Below are 13,065 nucleotides of genomic sequence, written 5' to 3' on the forward strand. Positions count from 1 at the left end.
CTAGTTTTAAAGACTAGATGCCATCACCATCCTCAAGGTGGATTTTGGGGTCGCGACACTAGTGGGATCAATTTCTTCCATTAGTAGAGTTTGTGTACAAAAGCTATCAGTGGATCATTCAGATGGCTTCGTATGAGGCATTATATGGGAGGCGATGTCATTCTTTGGTTGGTTGGTTTGAGACTGGCGAGGCTAGGATATTAGGCACAAATTTTGTTCATGATAGTGTAACGACCTGACCGGTTGTTTTGAGCATTTGCATTTCCTTCAATGGTTTGAGGGCATGAGTAGCTTTGTATGATGTATTATGACTTGTTTGTATCGTCGGTTTTGCTTTTTAGGTTATTCGGAATTGAATTGGAAGAATGATTATCATTTTGAAAGTTTTAAGTTAGAAGAATTGGCCGAGTTTGACTTTTATTAATTTGACCCCAGATTAGAGTTTTGATTATTTCGCTATGTCTGGATGGTGATTTTGGACTTGGGCATATGCCCAAATTTCAATTGAATGTTTCTAGAAGGTCTCGGCACTATTTGGCGAAAGTTAGCTATTTAAAGGCTTGGAAAGTTCATAGGTTTGATTTGGAGTTGAATTCAATATTATTGGGTTCAGATTGGTGTTACAGGGGTTGAAATAGGTTCAATATGTCATTTGGAACTTTTATGAAAATTTTGGATTCATTCCGGATTGGTTAGGCTTGAATCGGACGTTTGGTTTGAAGTTTGTGAACTTAAGAGATTGATCTTGATCGATGATTCGTAGTTTTGATGTTATTATGTGTAATTTGATGCCTCTAGTAGGTCCGTGTTATGCATTGGGACTTGTTGGCATGTTCGGACGGGGTCCTGAGGGGCTCGAGGTGAGTTTCAAACAAGTTTCGAAACATTTTGGCTCGACTGGTTTCTGCTATTTTTTGGTGCTTCACTTGTTCTTTGCGATTGTGAATATGAAGCCGTGATCGCATATTGTTAGTAACTAGCATTCTTGGCGTTCGCGTCCAGGTCTCTTCGTTTGCGAAATGTTAAGATGGGTTGGGCATTCTCGATAAGTTCTTTTTCACGTTCGCGCATGTTGAACCGCATTCGCGAAGGTCTGACAGAGATATTCATCACGGTTGTGAGGGGGAGTGCCGTGAATGCTTAGAGGAAATTGTGGCAGTATATTTTTTGCATCGCGATCATGAAGTACAACCGCGATCATGTAAGAGGACAACCTGTACAGATTTTGGTGAAAATTTATCATGAAGATTAGGTTTTTTGGCACAACAAAGACAACCTATTGTCCTCATGTGATCAAGTTTGGGAGAAGAACCATGAAATAGTTCATAGGGAGATTTCCCATGTAAAACATTGCTAGGCAATCTATTAATGATATAGGTAGTTGATAAATTACAGTCACCCCAGAGTTTCAATGGGAGTGCAGCATGAAATCTCAGGGCATTACCTAATTCAAGGAGGTGTCTATGCTTCCTTCTACAACTCCATTTTGTTAAGGGGTGTAGACACAACTGCTTTGATGGATAATTCATTTGGCTTTAAACAGAGTAGAACAAAGAGAATTAAAAAAAATTCATAGCCATTGCCGAATCAAAAAGTCTTGATAGCAGAAGAAAACCTATTTTCTACTAAGCGAAGGAAATTGGACAGAACTACATACACATCACTTTTCATTCTCAAGAGAAAAGTCCAAGTCATCCTCGAATAATCATCAACAAGAGTAAGAAAGTATATATTGCCATTGTAGGTACACAGTACACACTCTACAAGAACCTCATACATTCATGTGAACAAGTTCAAATGTACAACTTGATTTTGAAGTACTAGTAGGAAAATGTAACCTAATTTGCTTAGCTAGTGAAGAAACATGACAGTTGCATGTATCTGAACTAGAAAACAATGTCTTTATTGTAGGTATTTTCATAGAACTGAATGAGGAGAATGGCCAAGTCTTTGATTCCAACAAAGACTTGAGGAAGGCTAGGTAAAGTAGTCATACATGTGGAGACAGGAAGAGCAGCAGGCTTTGAAGGATTGAGGATGTAGAGTCCATCCTTGAGGCTATCAATCCCCCTTACCTTTCCACTGAAGAGGTCTTGAAAGAGACCAAAATAGGATAAAAAGCGACTACAAACTTTAATTCTCTTGTATATCTGGAAACAAACAACAAATTATACTGGAATTTAGGCATATAAAGCACATCATGTAGTGTTTGAGTACTGGATAAAGCATAAGATCATGTGTGTATAATATTAGTACTATGTCCATTTGGTAAATATACTGAAGTAGACTTGAAGGGAGGTATAGGCTTAGGACAAGACAATAGATCTAAGGAGGAAGCAATATGATTGGAGGCTCCAGTATCAGTAATCCACTAAACTTGGTCAGTAATTGAATTACCTACCATGTTGGCTACTTCTGTTGATCCTTTTTATTCCGCTAGTCCTTTCTCCTTGCTTAGCATTTTGATAATCTGTTGATATTTCTCAGGTGTGAAGATTGGAGTTATTGCATTAACCATACCATTTGTCATCCCATTTCCAGCATTTCCTACGTACTGAGTTTCTTCCATAACACTCACATTATGTGCTACTGATGTGTGATTGTCATAACCACCTCTCCTTTTGTTGTTGAATTTAAATCCCGGTGGATAGCCCACCAGTTTATAGCATGTGTCCCTTTGGTGTCCTTTCAATTTGCAGTAATCACATTGCATATTTGCATTCTTCCTGTACTTTACACTTGAGCTATTTGCTTAAACAAAAGAGCTACTCTCAGTGTTCACAGGTCCACTTCCCAAAACCCCAGTTTGTGCACCATAACCATTGCTTAGCCTCTGGCCTTCCTCTTGAATTATCATCGAGTATTCTTGGCCCAGAGAAGGCATTGGTTGCATCATCAATATTTGCCTTCTTTGTGGTGCATAGGTATCATTTAGACCCATTAAGAACTTCATAAGTTTCTGTTGACGAAGAAACTCAACAAAAAGTTTGGAATTTTTACAGTCACGTGGTTGAGGAATTATCGACTCAAACACATCCCAAAGATCATTCAAATTAGAAAAGTATACTGATACACTTGAAATCCCCTGCATCAAACAACTAATTTCCCTGTTCATATGTTAAACCTAAGTCGCATTTACCTTATTAAAACGATTCGTAAGTGCTTTCTATACTTTCTACGCATTTGAGGAATAGAGAATTCTTTTTCTAAGCTCCTTCACCACTGAGCTCTGGATCCAAGACTGAACTATTGAATTACAATGATCCCATTGGCATAATTGAAAGGCATTTTTTCATATTACTCTCTCGCACAAGCTCCATCAACAAATCCTAGTTTATTCTTCACTAGGAGTGACATTTCCATAGATCGTCTACAGTCTGAGTAGTTCTCAGTTCCAATCAACAATTGAGGAATGACTGACAATCGTGGTTTATTCGAGGGATGAACATACAGCGGATCATTGCAATCGATCTGTTGAGTGTTTGCATACAAAGATCTAGCTGTGATTTGAGGTGAATTGTTCGTCATATGTGCAGAAAACTAACAATTTTGATGAATTAGGAAAATTCAACCAGAGAGAAATCGAAGACCTAAAATGGGTAGAAGAGGGGAGAAATGAATGTACTCAATCAATGTAGAAGCTCGCTACTTGAATCGCCAAGAACCATGGCTTTAATACCATGTTAAATTCCATCCCTAGGTTCCGCCATTAGCGAGCTTACTGAAGATGAGAAAGAGGAGATGCGATTCTATAGAGAAGGCAGAGAAGAATTGTAGACAGATTGTAGACAGATGAAATCAAATCATCGATTAATTGTCTTGCTTGCAAAAGACACTGTGTATTTATCCTAACACTTACCAGATCTACTAACCGACTAACAGAAAAAATGAATAACTAACTACCTTCTAGAAGAGTATAATTTTTATACAAAAATGTACAACTATTTGTAGCTCTTAATTTCAACAATTATATCCCCAGTCCATTAGCATAACCACCCAAATCCATTCAAAGATATCAATTGAGTTAATTAATAATCCGCCCTTGTAAATATATCCAGAAGTCAACCAATGGCTATGATATCATGTAGAGAATAATAAAAAAATATATTATTTGAAGACCTTTTGCTAGACTAAGATCAATAACTAAAGTTGAAAGATTCAACTAAAGAAGAGAAAGCTATGAAAGGAGAAAAAAGATTTTGGAAAGGGGAACTTTGTTATTGAAGAAGACTTCTTGAATTGGCTTGGTTACAAATAGTCAAGACTTTCCCTATCTATACTTGTCAAAAAATATTTTTATACATTTTTCTAGAACCATATACAAGAAATACCTAGTAACTTTATCTACCAACAAAGTTCTAGAATATCTAGATAGGTCTTTTAAGATTAGAATTCAAGATATTACACGGTCATTTTATTTTTCACTTCATTCTCACCACTATGACAAAATCTCATTCATCGCTACAATAATTCCTTCGGAAACAACACGCGGCACCTAGACGCAAAATAACTACCTTATTTTGAATACAGCAAACACAAGTGCCGCCGGGGACTTAAAAAATACCCTTAGGCTTATGTGTGAAGCTTGGTTTTGTAAGGCTTACGCTTTAACCACCCAACTATGCGCCCTAGATAGGCCTAACGCTTATTGCTAAGCTCGCTCAACAGTTCTTTGCAAATCATGTGTCAAATTCCTTAATTCAATTAACAATAGTGTTACATATCTAATTAACAATTGAGAATATTGTGAGGGTGAATATCATTTGAATATCTCTTCTGAAAATAAATAGTCGAAATCTATATCTTCAATTGCTACTGGTCTTCATGCCTTAGTTCTATGTCTCTCAAAATTATCTAAATGTTATTATTTTGCTGAGTTATTTAAAAGTAATTTTTTATTTATTCATGAAAGAGTGACCTTTAAATTGTAATATAGATAGAATTTATTAATTATTTACTTTTAAGGATATAGCTTGACAATATATGTTTTTTTAAAAGATTGTGGTCTTTTAATTATTTGAAAGTTAAGATATGATAGTTGAGTTCTATCTCATAATAACTTTATTATACTTGCAAAACCATACTAGATAGTTTATTTTCTATAAGTTTCTTTGATCCTTTTAATTTTCTCAAACTTGTACTCCCTCTGTTTCAATTTATGTGAACCTCTTTGACTGGGCACGGAGTTTAAAAAAAAAATAAAGACTTTTGGAACTTGTGGTCCTAAACAAGTCCAAATAGGACCCAGAGTATTTCTGTGGTTATAAAAGCTTCTCATTAAGGGTAGAGTTGTAAGTTTAAGCTAAATTGTTACCAAATTTAGAAAGGATTCATTCTTTTTGGAACGGACCAAAAAGGAAATAGGTTCACATAAACTGGAACAGAGGGAGTAATATATTTTTTACTTTTTTGAGTTATTACGTTAATTTATTAATTAATAAATTAAAAGGGCATTCCGGTTCTCTAAGCTCACCCAGGGAAGGTCGGACCACAAGGACTATCGTACGCAGCCTTGCCCTTCATTTCTGCAAGAGGCTATTTCCACGACTCGATCCGTGACCTCCTAGTCACATGACAGCAACTTTACCAGTTACGCCAAGGTTCCTCTCCTTATTAATTAATTAATAAAAAAATTTAAAGATATGTGAGGCTTACGCCGCACATCTCAGGGCTTACGCCTCGCCTCGCTTAAGTAAAAAGCCCCACCTCATACACCCGCCTTTTCAAACACTAGTTCACTGTGATGGTTTATAAGCAAAAACCGACGTAAAACACTAGTCAGCCCTCATTGGTTGACATGAATTACATCTACGCGAAAGAACCCCAAAAAAGGCGATTTCCAATTCCGACGGATCACATTTGCAGTACTACTTACAGACACTAGATCAGCAATCACACACTCTAAACTAATCAAAAACATTAGCTGTTTCGAGGAGCATGGACGGGAATTACACAAACCAAAAGGGGACATGGACAGCGAGATACTGCGTCGTACTCCAACACTATAGCACAGTTAAAGGACGCAAAAATGCGCTTAATCGTTGGCAGAGGTGTCATTCGGTTCCAAAAGTCAACGGCTTTTCCGGGAACTATATGAAGACAATTTTAATGGAAGTTTCTTCTGCTTGAGGCCCTTATTCTTGCCTCTAAATATATCATTGTCAGAATCATCATCACTGTTATGATCATGCTTCTTGGTATGTTTCTTACTGGCCTCCCCGCATAACAAAATTCTCTTTTCTTCTCTAGGTTGTGCAATGTTAGACAGCTTCTTAGGCCTCCAAATGAAAAGAGACCTGAAATACAAAAATAATCAATAGTACATATTAAATGCTTACTAGAATGAGAAGCCAACAGAGGTATATATCACAAGGCAGGCCAAATACACAATCCCTCATATTCCCTTACAAATAGCTAGTGAAATCTAATCCAAATCAAAGTAAACTACGAAAACCGCAGTTAGATTGTTGAAGGGGCTCCTTTCAAATAACTGACAATGGGATGTCTATTGACAATAGAGCATGCAACATTGGAAGGATCAAAGTGATTGATGGGAAAAGTAATTGTTAGAAACCTTAAATTACTATGTTGGGTGCAAAGTATAGTAACAAGATGTGAGAATCTGAAAAGATATTCGGCAACACATCAACCTTGAATCATGTTCTGCGTTAACATGCTTCAAACAGTAGGAAGATTTCAATCAGGGAAAGGGTCAATTTATTGTTGTTTAACAGAGAACAGTCATAATATAATTCTATATAAGCAAAGTGGCATCCATATGCCACAAACAACCAAAACAGTACGTTCACTACTTGTAGTTATCACCGCATAAGACACATAAATATGATCATTGTTCAAACCTTGAACTACCAGATGCCAGAATATCTTCACGTGGATGTAGCTTGTTCACCGGACTAATAGTTGTTATATTTGGGTCCATAACCTCGGCAACCAACTGCCCAGTACTGATGTTGATAAAGTCAATGGGATGCAAAGCAGCTCCATCATAATTTTCACTAATGTAACGCCCGATGACAACAAGAGACTCTGATGAGTCCTGCACAAAGTAATATTCATTGATATAGACCTGCTCCACTTTTTCTACTTTGAAATCAATCAGGAATTAAATGGTGAATTCTGCAATTAACAAATTAGTTCTGCACATGCTTACCTTTGGATCCCATTCTGCTCGGAATGCTGTAAGATATCGGTTAAAATCGTGACTGTGAACAATTTCTCGGCTTGGATAATCAAGGTTGCCAAAGATTGAATCCCACACACGGATCCGATTATCGAGCGAAGTAGTAAGTATTTTGCTGCCACTTTGTGGAGAAAAATATGCAGAACTAACAACACGTTTATGTTCAAGATTGTAAAGAGAAGACCCAGCTTCCAAGCGGCGCATATCCCATATTCGAGCCTGTGGCATCAAAATATTTCACTTGATAAAAATTATCACCACTGATTTAACGCATATAAAGAAGGAATAGAGGTATTTTCTGCAACGAGCTCTTATGCTATTTACATGAATCAAAAATGAAAATCAAGTGCCAGATCATATAGACTGATCAAGTAAATGTAACTTACAAAGTGATCATTCCCACAGCTCAGAAATAGATCTGGTTGAAGAGGATTGCAGTTCAGACCAACAACTTTAGTTCCTTTCTTGTGAATCAAAGTAGGTTTGCTTATTATGTTATTGCTCCGCATATCAGCCCTGTACATGTGCACCAAATAAAAACAAATGCAACCAAATACAAAACCATAATGGGATCAAACACATAAAAAGATGGTGTAGGTAGTGGAATACAGTCAAAGCAAAGTCTGTTCTTGCTTTGACAAGCAATGTTGTAGGAAATGGAACAGAAGTTCCATCAATTAGAATCTTTCTTCCAAACAACCAACTCTCCTCAAACATTTCTACTTTTGATCCTCTAGGCTGAAATTTTACTTAGTTTTCCAGTAAATGTTTTCAAAGTTCAATTGCAAACAGTATGCAACTGAAAGATAACAAAATTACTTTTGCCAAAGGACTTGGAATTAAAAGATGAACCACACTGTGCAGATATTCCATGTAAACGATTCAACACTCAATAGAAGTCTATACATACGAATTCAGCTTAAAACTTGACGTGTCTTATAGCACCATTTATCTGTAGTTGTTGGTCATTTTAAATACTACTTAATTATTCTATAATATTCACATGAACTGAAAGGACGTGACCCTTGATAGGATGGTGTGGAGGTCGAGGATTAGGGTAGAAGATTAATAGGTAGTCGAGTATCTCCCTTTGTCTTACTCAGTTCATAGCATTAGTGTTAGTTTGTTATCCATTTATTCTTAGATTGCTATTACTACCGTTTATTTGCTACCTTGGTTTCGGTCCTCTTTTTATCTTATTGTTGTTTAGACTTGTTGCCATTGCTTCTTTTTATTTTTTCTTTAGCCGAGGGTTTTCCGGAAACAGCCTCTCTGCCTTCCAAGGTAGGGGTAAGGCTGCGTACATCTCACCCTCCCTAGACCCCCACTTGTGGGATTTCACCGGGTTTTTTGTTGTTGTTGTCACATGAACTGAAAATAACTCAGTTCAGAAAGCAGCATTCAGCAAAAAGAAGTGCGGCATTATCATCTTTACCCCATAAGAAAACCTTATCTTTTTATCCAATTACCCGTTCATCCCCAGAACCCCCACCCTCCCACCAAACCCCCCCCCCCCCACCCACCCCAAAAAAAAATCCTTTCCGCCTCAAATATAGTAAAAGAATCAGGATTAACATAATTTTTAAGGCTACAGCCCAAATGATAATCACACTGCACAAAAGTCTGCTTGAATTACTGTGACAGCTAACCTAATGAAAATTATTTTTTCAAAGGACAAGTAAACAATCCTTAATAATTTCCAGCTGCCCAGAAAATCAGGTCAAAATTTTCTGTTACTGATATATGAGACGTACATTAACCTAATGCACATGACAAAGTATCATCAAACCAGTCATTTTGAGAAATAAGAAAACAGAATTTCATTTCTACAGAACTTTTTAGGGAAAGAAATTCTAATCTTCAATACTAGCATAAACATTGACCTCCCCAGAAAGTTCAAAAGACACTTACATGTACAGATATCCAAAATTATCAGCAACAAGGACAACACTTTTATCTGAGTTAACATCCAACCCATAAAGCATCCTCCAACGGCTTGGTCCCTACAGAAAAATCATCTGTAACTCAAACTCCAATAGAACCATATAACCACTTCACGATAATCTACTTGTTGGCGACATGTATTTCACTCTCCTTTTCTTTGCTATCCCCAACTGAAAGCAATAGATTCAGTGATGTAATTAGCGAGAACCTAGAATCTCATCGATAGCATTTTTAGAAACACAATCGGTGCATCAAGATGTCGTTTACCTTGACCCACAGTCAGGGAACACACTTAATCTCATGTATTTATCGATTCAAAGTATTCAGCTAAAGTACAGGCGAAAACTCAAGCTGGTTTAAACAACAAGCCTAACTGGAAACCAAAGAGGAAGACGGAACTTGAGAGTAAAAATGAATCAAATTTGTAAATGTGATATGTTTTCTGTATATCAGCAAGGCTGAAATTTCCTGAAATGATCTGTGTCCTTGAAGCTGAAAAGTATCTACACGCCCTAAAAGGGGACACAGTAGTTCAAAAATGTGCCATAGGCTCGTCCAAGCACAATATCAGAAATAACAGATAATCAATTCACACAACAGCTTCTATTCGAAAAATCACCTCCCACCCATTTGGATTAAGGTTCATTAGTGACAAGGAAATCCCAGTCTCCAGGTCAGTGCAACTTATTGTCCCATCTGATGAAGCAGAATATATTGAACCACCATTTGTCGGGTTGAACCTACACGAGTTAAAAGTAACTCATTTATTGATTGAGGACATAGTAATGCAGGTGAAATCTATAAGTAGCTGCAAACATTAAAGAATCAAAAGATGCAACAAGAGAGATAAATACTCACTTCATGTTGTTGAGTATACAATTGTGTATGTTCCCATATATTGTCTTTTCATGTACTTTACCAAAATCCCAGATACCAAGTTGGCCTTTCTGTAAACAACAACAACAACAACAACGACCCAGTGAAATCCCACTAATGGGGTCTGTAAAATAAAGTAATATTGCATTAACCTCCAGAAATTTATGTGACCCTTGCAACAGTGACCTCAATTCATAGTCACACTTTTCAGCTATATCGCAGAAAGAACCCGCACCTTATCACCAGATAAAAGAATATTGTTGTTTGTAGGATGAAACTCCAAGCATGTGACTCGCCTACTGTGGTACCTGATAACTGCACAGTGGACTTGATCTGGGATCACATAAGCTGGCTTGATCTATTAAAGAAACCAAATCAGCAAAATATGAAGCAGCTTTACTGAAGATACAGATTTTGGACATCTACTACTTGAAGAGAAAATGTTGCACAATAGTAAACAAGAATTTGATTCTTTAAGCTTACAAGGAGTGACAATGAAAGATTACCCTATAACCATAGACCAAGGTAGAAAATAAATTTTGTGTATGAAAAATAATAACCATGAACACATTGCAAAATAGGAAGTCTAAAGTTAAATGTTTCTAAATATAGAAAGGTGTCTAATTTTTTGGAACATACTAAAAAGGAAAGAATGCAACAAAAACAGCACAGAAGGAGTATAAATGAATAGAACCATGTTCCAAATGAGATAAAAGTACATCACCGGCAGCTAGAATATCAATCTAGTATCTGTAAGATAAGTATATAACCCAAAACAGAAACAGAAACCTTCTAGTCAAACTGTAAAGCTTACTCACAAACTACTATTATCCATGAATCTCTGAATAATGCCAATGAAGTATGAACATTCATGTCTAATGACAAACAACAATACCTCTACCGTTAATTAGATACTACAGGAGATTAGTTTTGAGACACAACATCCAAGATGGAATTATATGTCAGGATAGCACCTCCAATAACTATGGAAATCTTTTGCACAGTAAGAGAAAGCTTACTGGAGGAAGCCGTGGTTGAAGCTGGCGTTGGAAAACAAATTCCAAAGAAGTAGTTGTGTTCTTGCGTGGCGCTGGGACTATTCCATATTCTGTAGCTACTCGGTGAGGGCAAGTCATTGTGGTGTGCCCTTCAACCCCCACCCAAAAAAAAAAAGAGAGAGAGATAAACAAAACAAAATTTAAGATTTTCGTGTAAAGTATCACAAAAAACATGAAACAGACAACTATTATATTCAGGAGATATGCAACGGAATAAATAAGAAAAAATATATTAACATAAGACGAGCAGAAACAGTGATAATATTTTAGCAGAACTAACTAGAATAAGTTACAAAGAGAAAAATACAAGCTACCTAAATACTTGTACACAGAGTCTTAACTAAAACCTTCAGAAATTACCAGGCATTTTGCAGAGAAAACATGGTTTCATTGGGCAATCAATGTAAGTGGCACCCCTAAACCCTGCTTCATGACCCGTTTTCTTGCAAACCTGGGAAAAAAATGGATGAAAATCCCACTATTCCGCAAGCCGAAAGAGCATGAATCTGAAAAAGAAGAAAAGGGGGTCGGCATATACTTTGCAAACTTTCTTGAGAGTAATAGTGATGGGTGTTTTCCCTTTCTTCTTCGACTCCGACGCCTCTTCTTCTATTGTCTCTTCAGGTACAACTACATTAGCTTCTTCTTCTTCTTCTTCTTCAATAGCCTCATCCTCGGACGAGCTTTCCTCGGACTCGGTGTCTCTTTCGATCACCACTTTCGGAAACGAACTTCTTCTGGTTTGTGGAGGCATTTTGGACACAGTTACACTTAGGAGTAGAGATACTGATTTGAATTTGGGGGGCCAGAAAATAGGAATAGAAAGCCAGCGGTTAACCACACCGACTTTACAAAGGGGGAAATTCGAAGAATTTCAATTACCTAGGTCAGTTGAGGAGTTTTCCGTCTTTTTCCCGACGTTAGTGTTTCTCTTTATTGGCGGGAGGCTACGTGGTATGTCCTTAGCCGTTAAGGGATATCGTTGTACCCCGAAAATAAAAGATGGATCCGTATTTTGTTTGGTCTCGTTAGTGGTAACCGTTTGCAGTGAATGACTAGTTTTATGATACGCGTATATTCTATACTAGTAAAAATAATTTTTTTTACATTAACATAGATAATAGTTAAAAGATGTATTTATGTTTATGTTATAAAATAAAAGTTAAGTTAAAATTTCATAAAAACTAATACTAATTGTTAATTATATTGTTGGGTCTACTTTAATGGTTCTTTCTCTAGTTTGTTCTAGAAATTGTTTTATTGCAAAAAAAATTTTAAGTGTAGTATTTAATTGAAATGTGAAAAGGTCTTACAATTGCATTATCTTGTCACGATCTCAAAATCACTAACCAATTGTGATGATGCCTAATCCACTAGCTAGGCAAAGCAAACATAACGATAACGAAGTATAATTACTGAATTTAACAAAAATAGTACAAATATACAACCAATTAACATAAACAATAGTGTCGATACAAAACATCTCCCCCATAACTGGTAAATACAGAGTCATGAGCTCTAAAACGGAAATACAAGCCTGAAAAGCTAAATAGCAATACTATCTAAAATAAAGAAACAATATAAGAGAAAAGAGATGCCAAGACTACGGTCGAAATGCAGCTCTACCTCGTCTCTCAGGTAACTCAGCAAGCAAACTCCGCTACTGGTAACTGGGTCTAACACCTGGATCTACACAATTAACTGTAGAGTGTAGTATGAGTACAACCGATCTCATGTACTCAGCAAGTATCATAACTAACCTCGGCGAGGTAATAGAAGCAAGAATTATAAGTGATACTTGCTAATCACATATACATCTTATGAATTCAACAAGTACAAAACAGTAATACGAGCAGGTTATAAATCTCAGAAAGAACCACCTTGGTGCACATAATCTCTTAACATCCTCTGCTCAGTCAACAATCCGGCATATAAAGGAGATATGCAAAAAAATCAGGTAAACAACCAAGGAAATTGCAAGCAAAG

The 13,065-nt window shown here is 36.7% G+C and overlaps 1 protein-coding gene and 1 long non-coding RNA gene across 2 annotated transcripts; both read right to left on the bottom strand.

The window, feature by feature from the left end:
* LOC109231396 lies at positions 1,703-3,879 on the bottom strand. The gene is made up of 2 exons (XR_002068808.1): positions 2,402-3,879; positions 1,703-2,150 (listed from the first exon to the last, which is right to left on the bottom strand). It is a non-coding gene; the product is annotated as an uncharacterized LOC109231396 (long non-coding RNA).
* LOC109231397 (protein DAMAGED DNA-BINDING 2) lies at positions 5,810-11,935 on the bottom strand. Its single transcript, XM_019397052.1, has 11 exons — positions 11,618-11,935; positions 11,440-11,530; positions 11,041-11,168; positions 10,257-10,379; positions 10,004-10,092; positions 9,765-9,885; positions 9,113-9,204; positions 7,588-7,717; positions 7,172-7,420; positions 6,861-7,057; positions 5,810-6,296 (listed from the first exon to the last, which is right to left on the bottom strand). Exons 1-11 carry the CDS (start codon positions 11,831-11,833, stop codon positions 6,071-6,073), a joined length of 1,662 nt encoding a protein of 553 aa, XP_019252597.1. The 5' UTR covers positions 11,834-11,935; the 3' UTR covers positions 5,810-6,070.

The sequence above is a fragment of the Nicotiana attenuata genome, chromosome 8, assembly GCF_001879085.1.
Source record: "Nicotiana attenuata strain UT chromosome 8, NIATTr2, whole genome shotgun sequence".
NCBI lineage: Eukaryota > Viridiplantae > Streptophyta > Magnoliopsida > Solanales > Solanaceae > Nicotiana > Nicotiana attenuata.

What these genes read in the sequence shown, in the direction of transcription:
- LOC109231397 (XM_019397052.1), bottom strand. Translation starts at nt 11,833, where the DNA reads ATGCCTCCACAAACCAGAAGAAGTTCGTTTCCGAAAGTGGTGATCGAA. An exon ending in AATTTTGGATATCTGTACAT is followed by an intron (nt 7,718 to 9,112) that starts GTAAGTGTCTTT and finishes GCACATGTACAG; the next exon opens with GGCTGATATGCGGAGCAATA. An exon ending in GCTGTGGGAATGATCACTTT is followed by an intron (nt 7,421 to 7,587) that starts GTAAGTTACATT and finishes TTGATGCCACAG; the next exon opens with GCTCGAATATGGGATATGCG.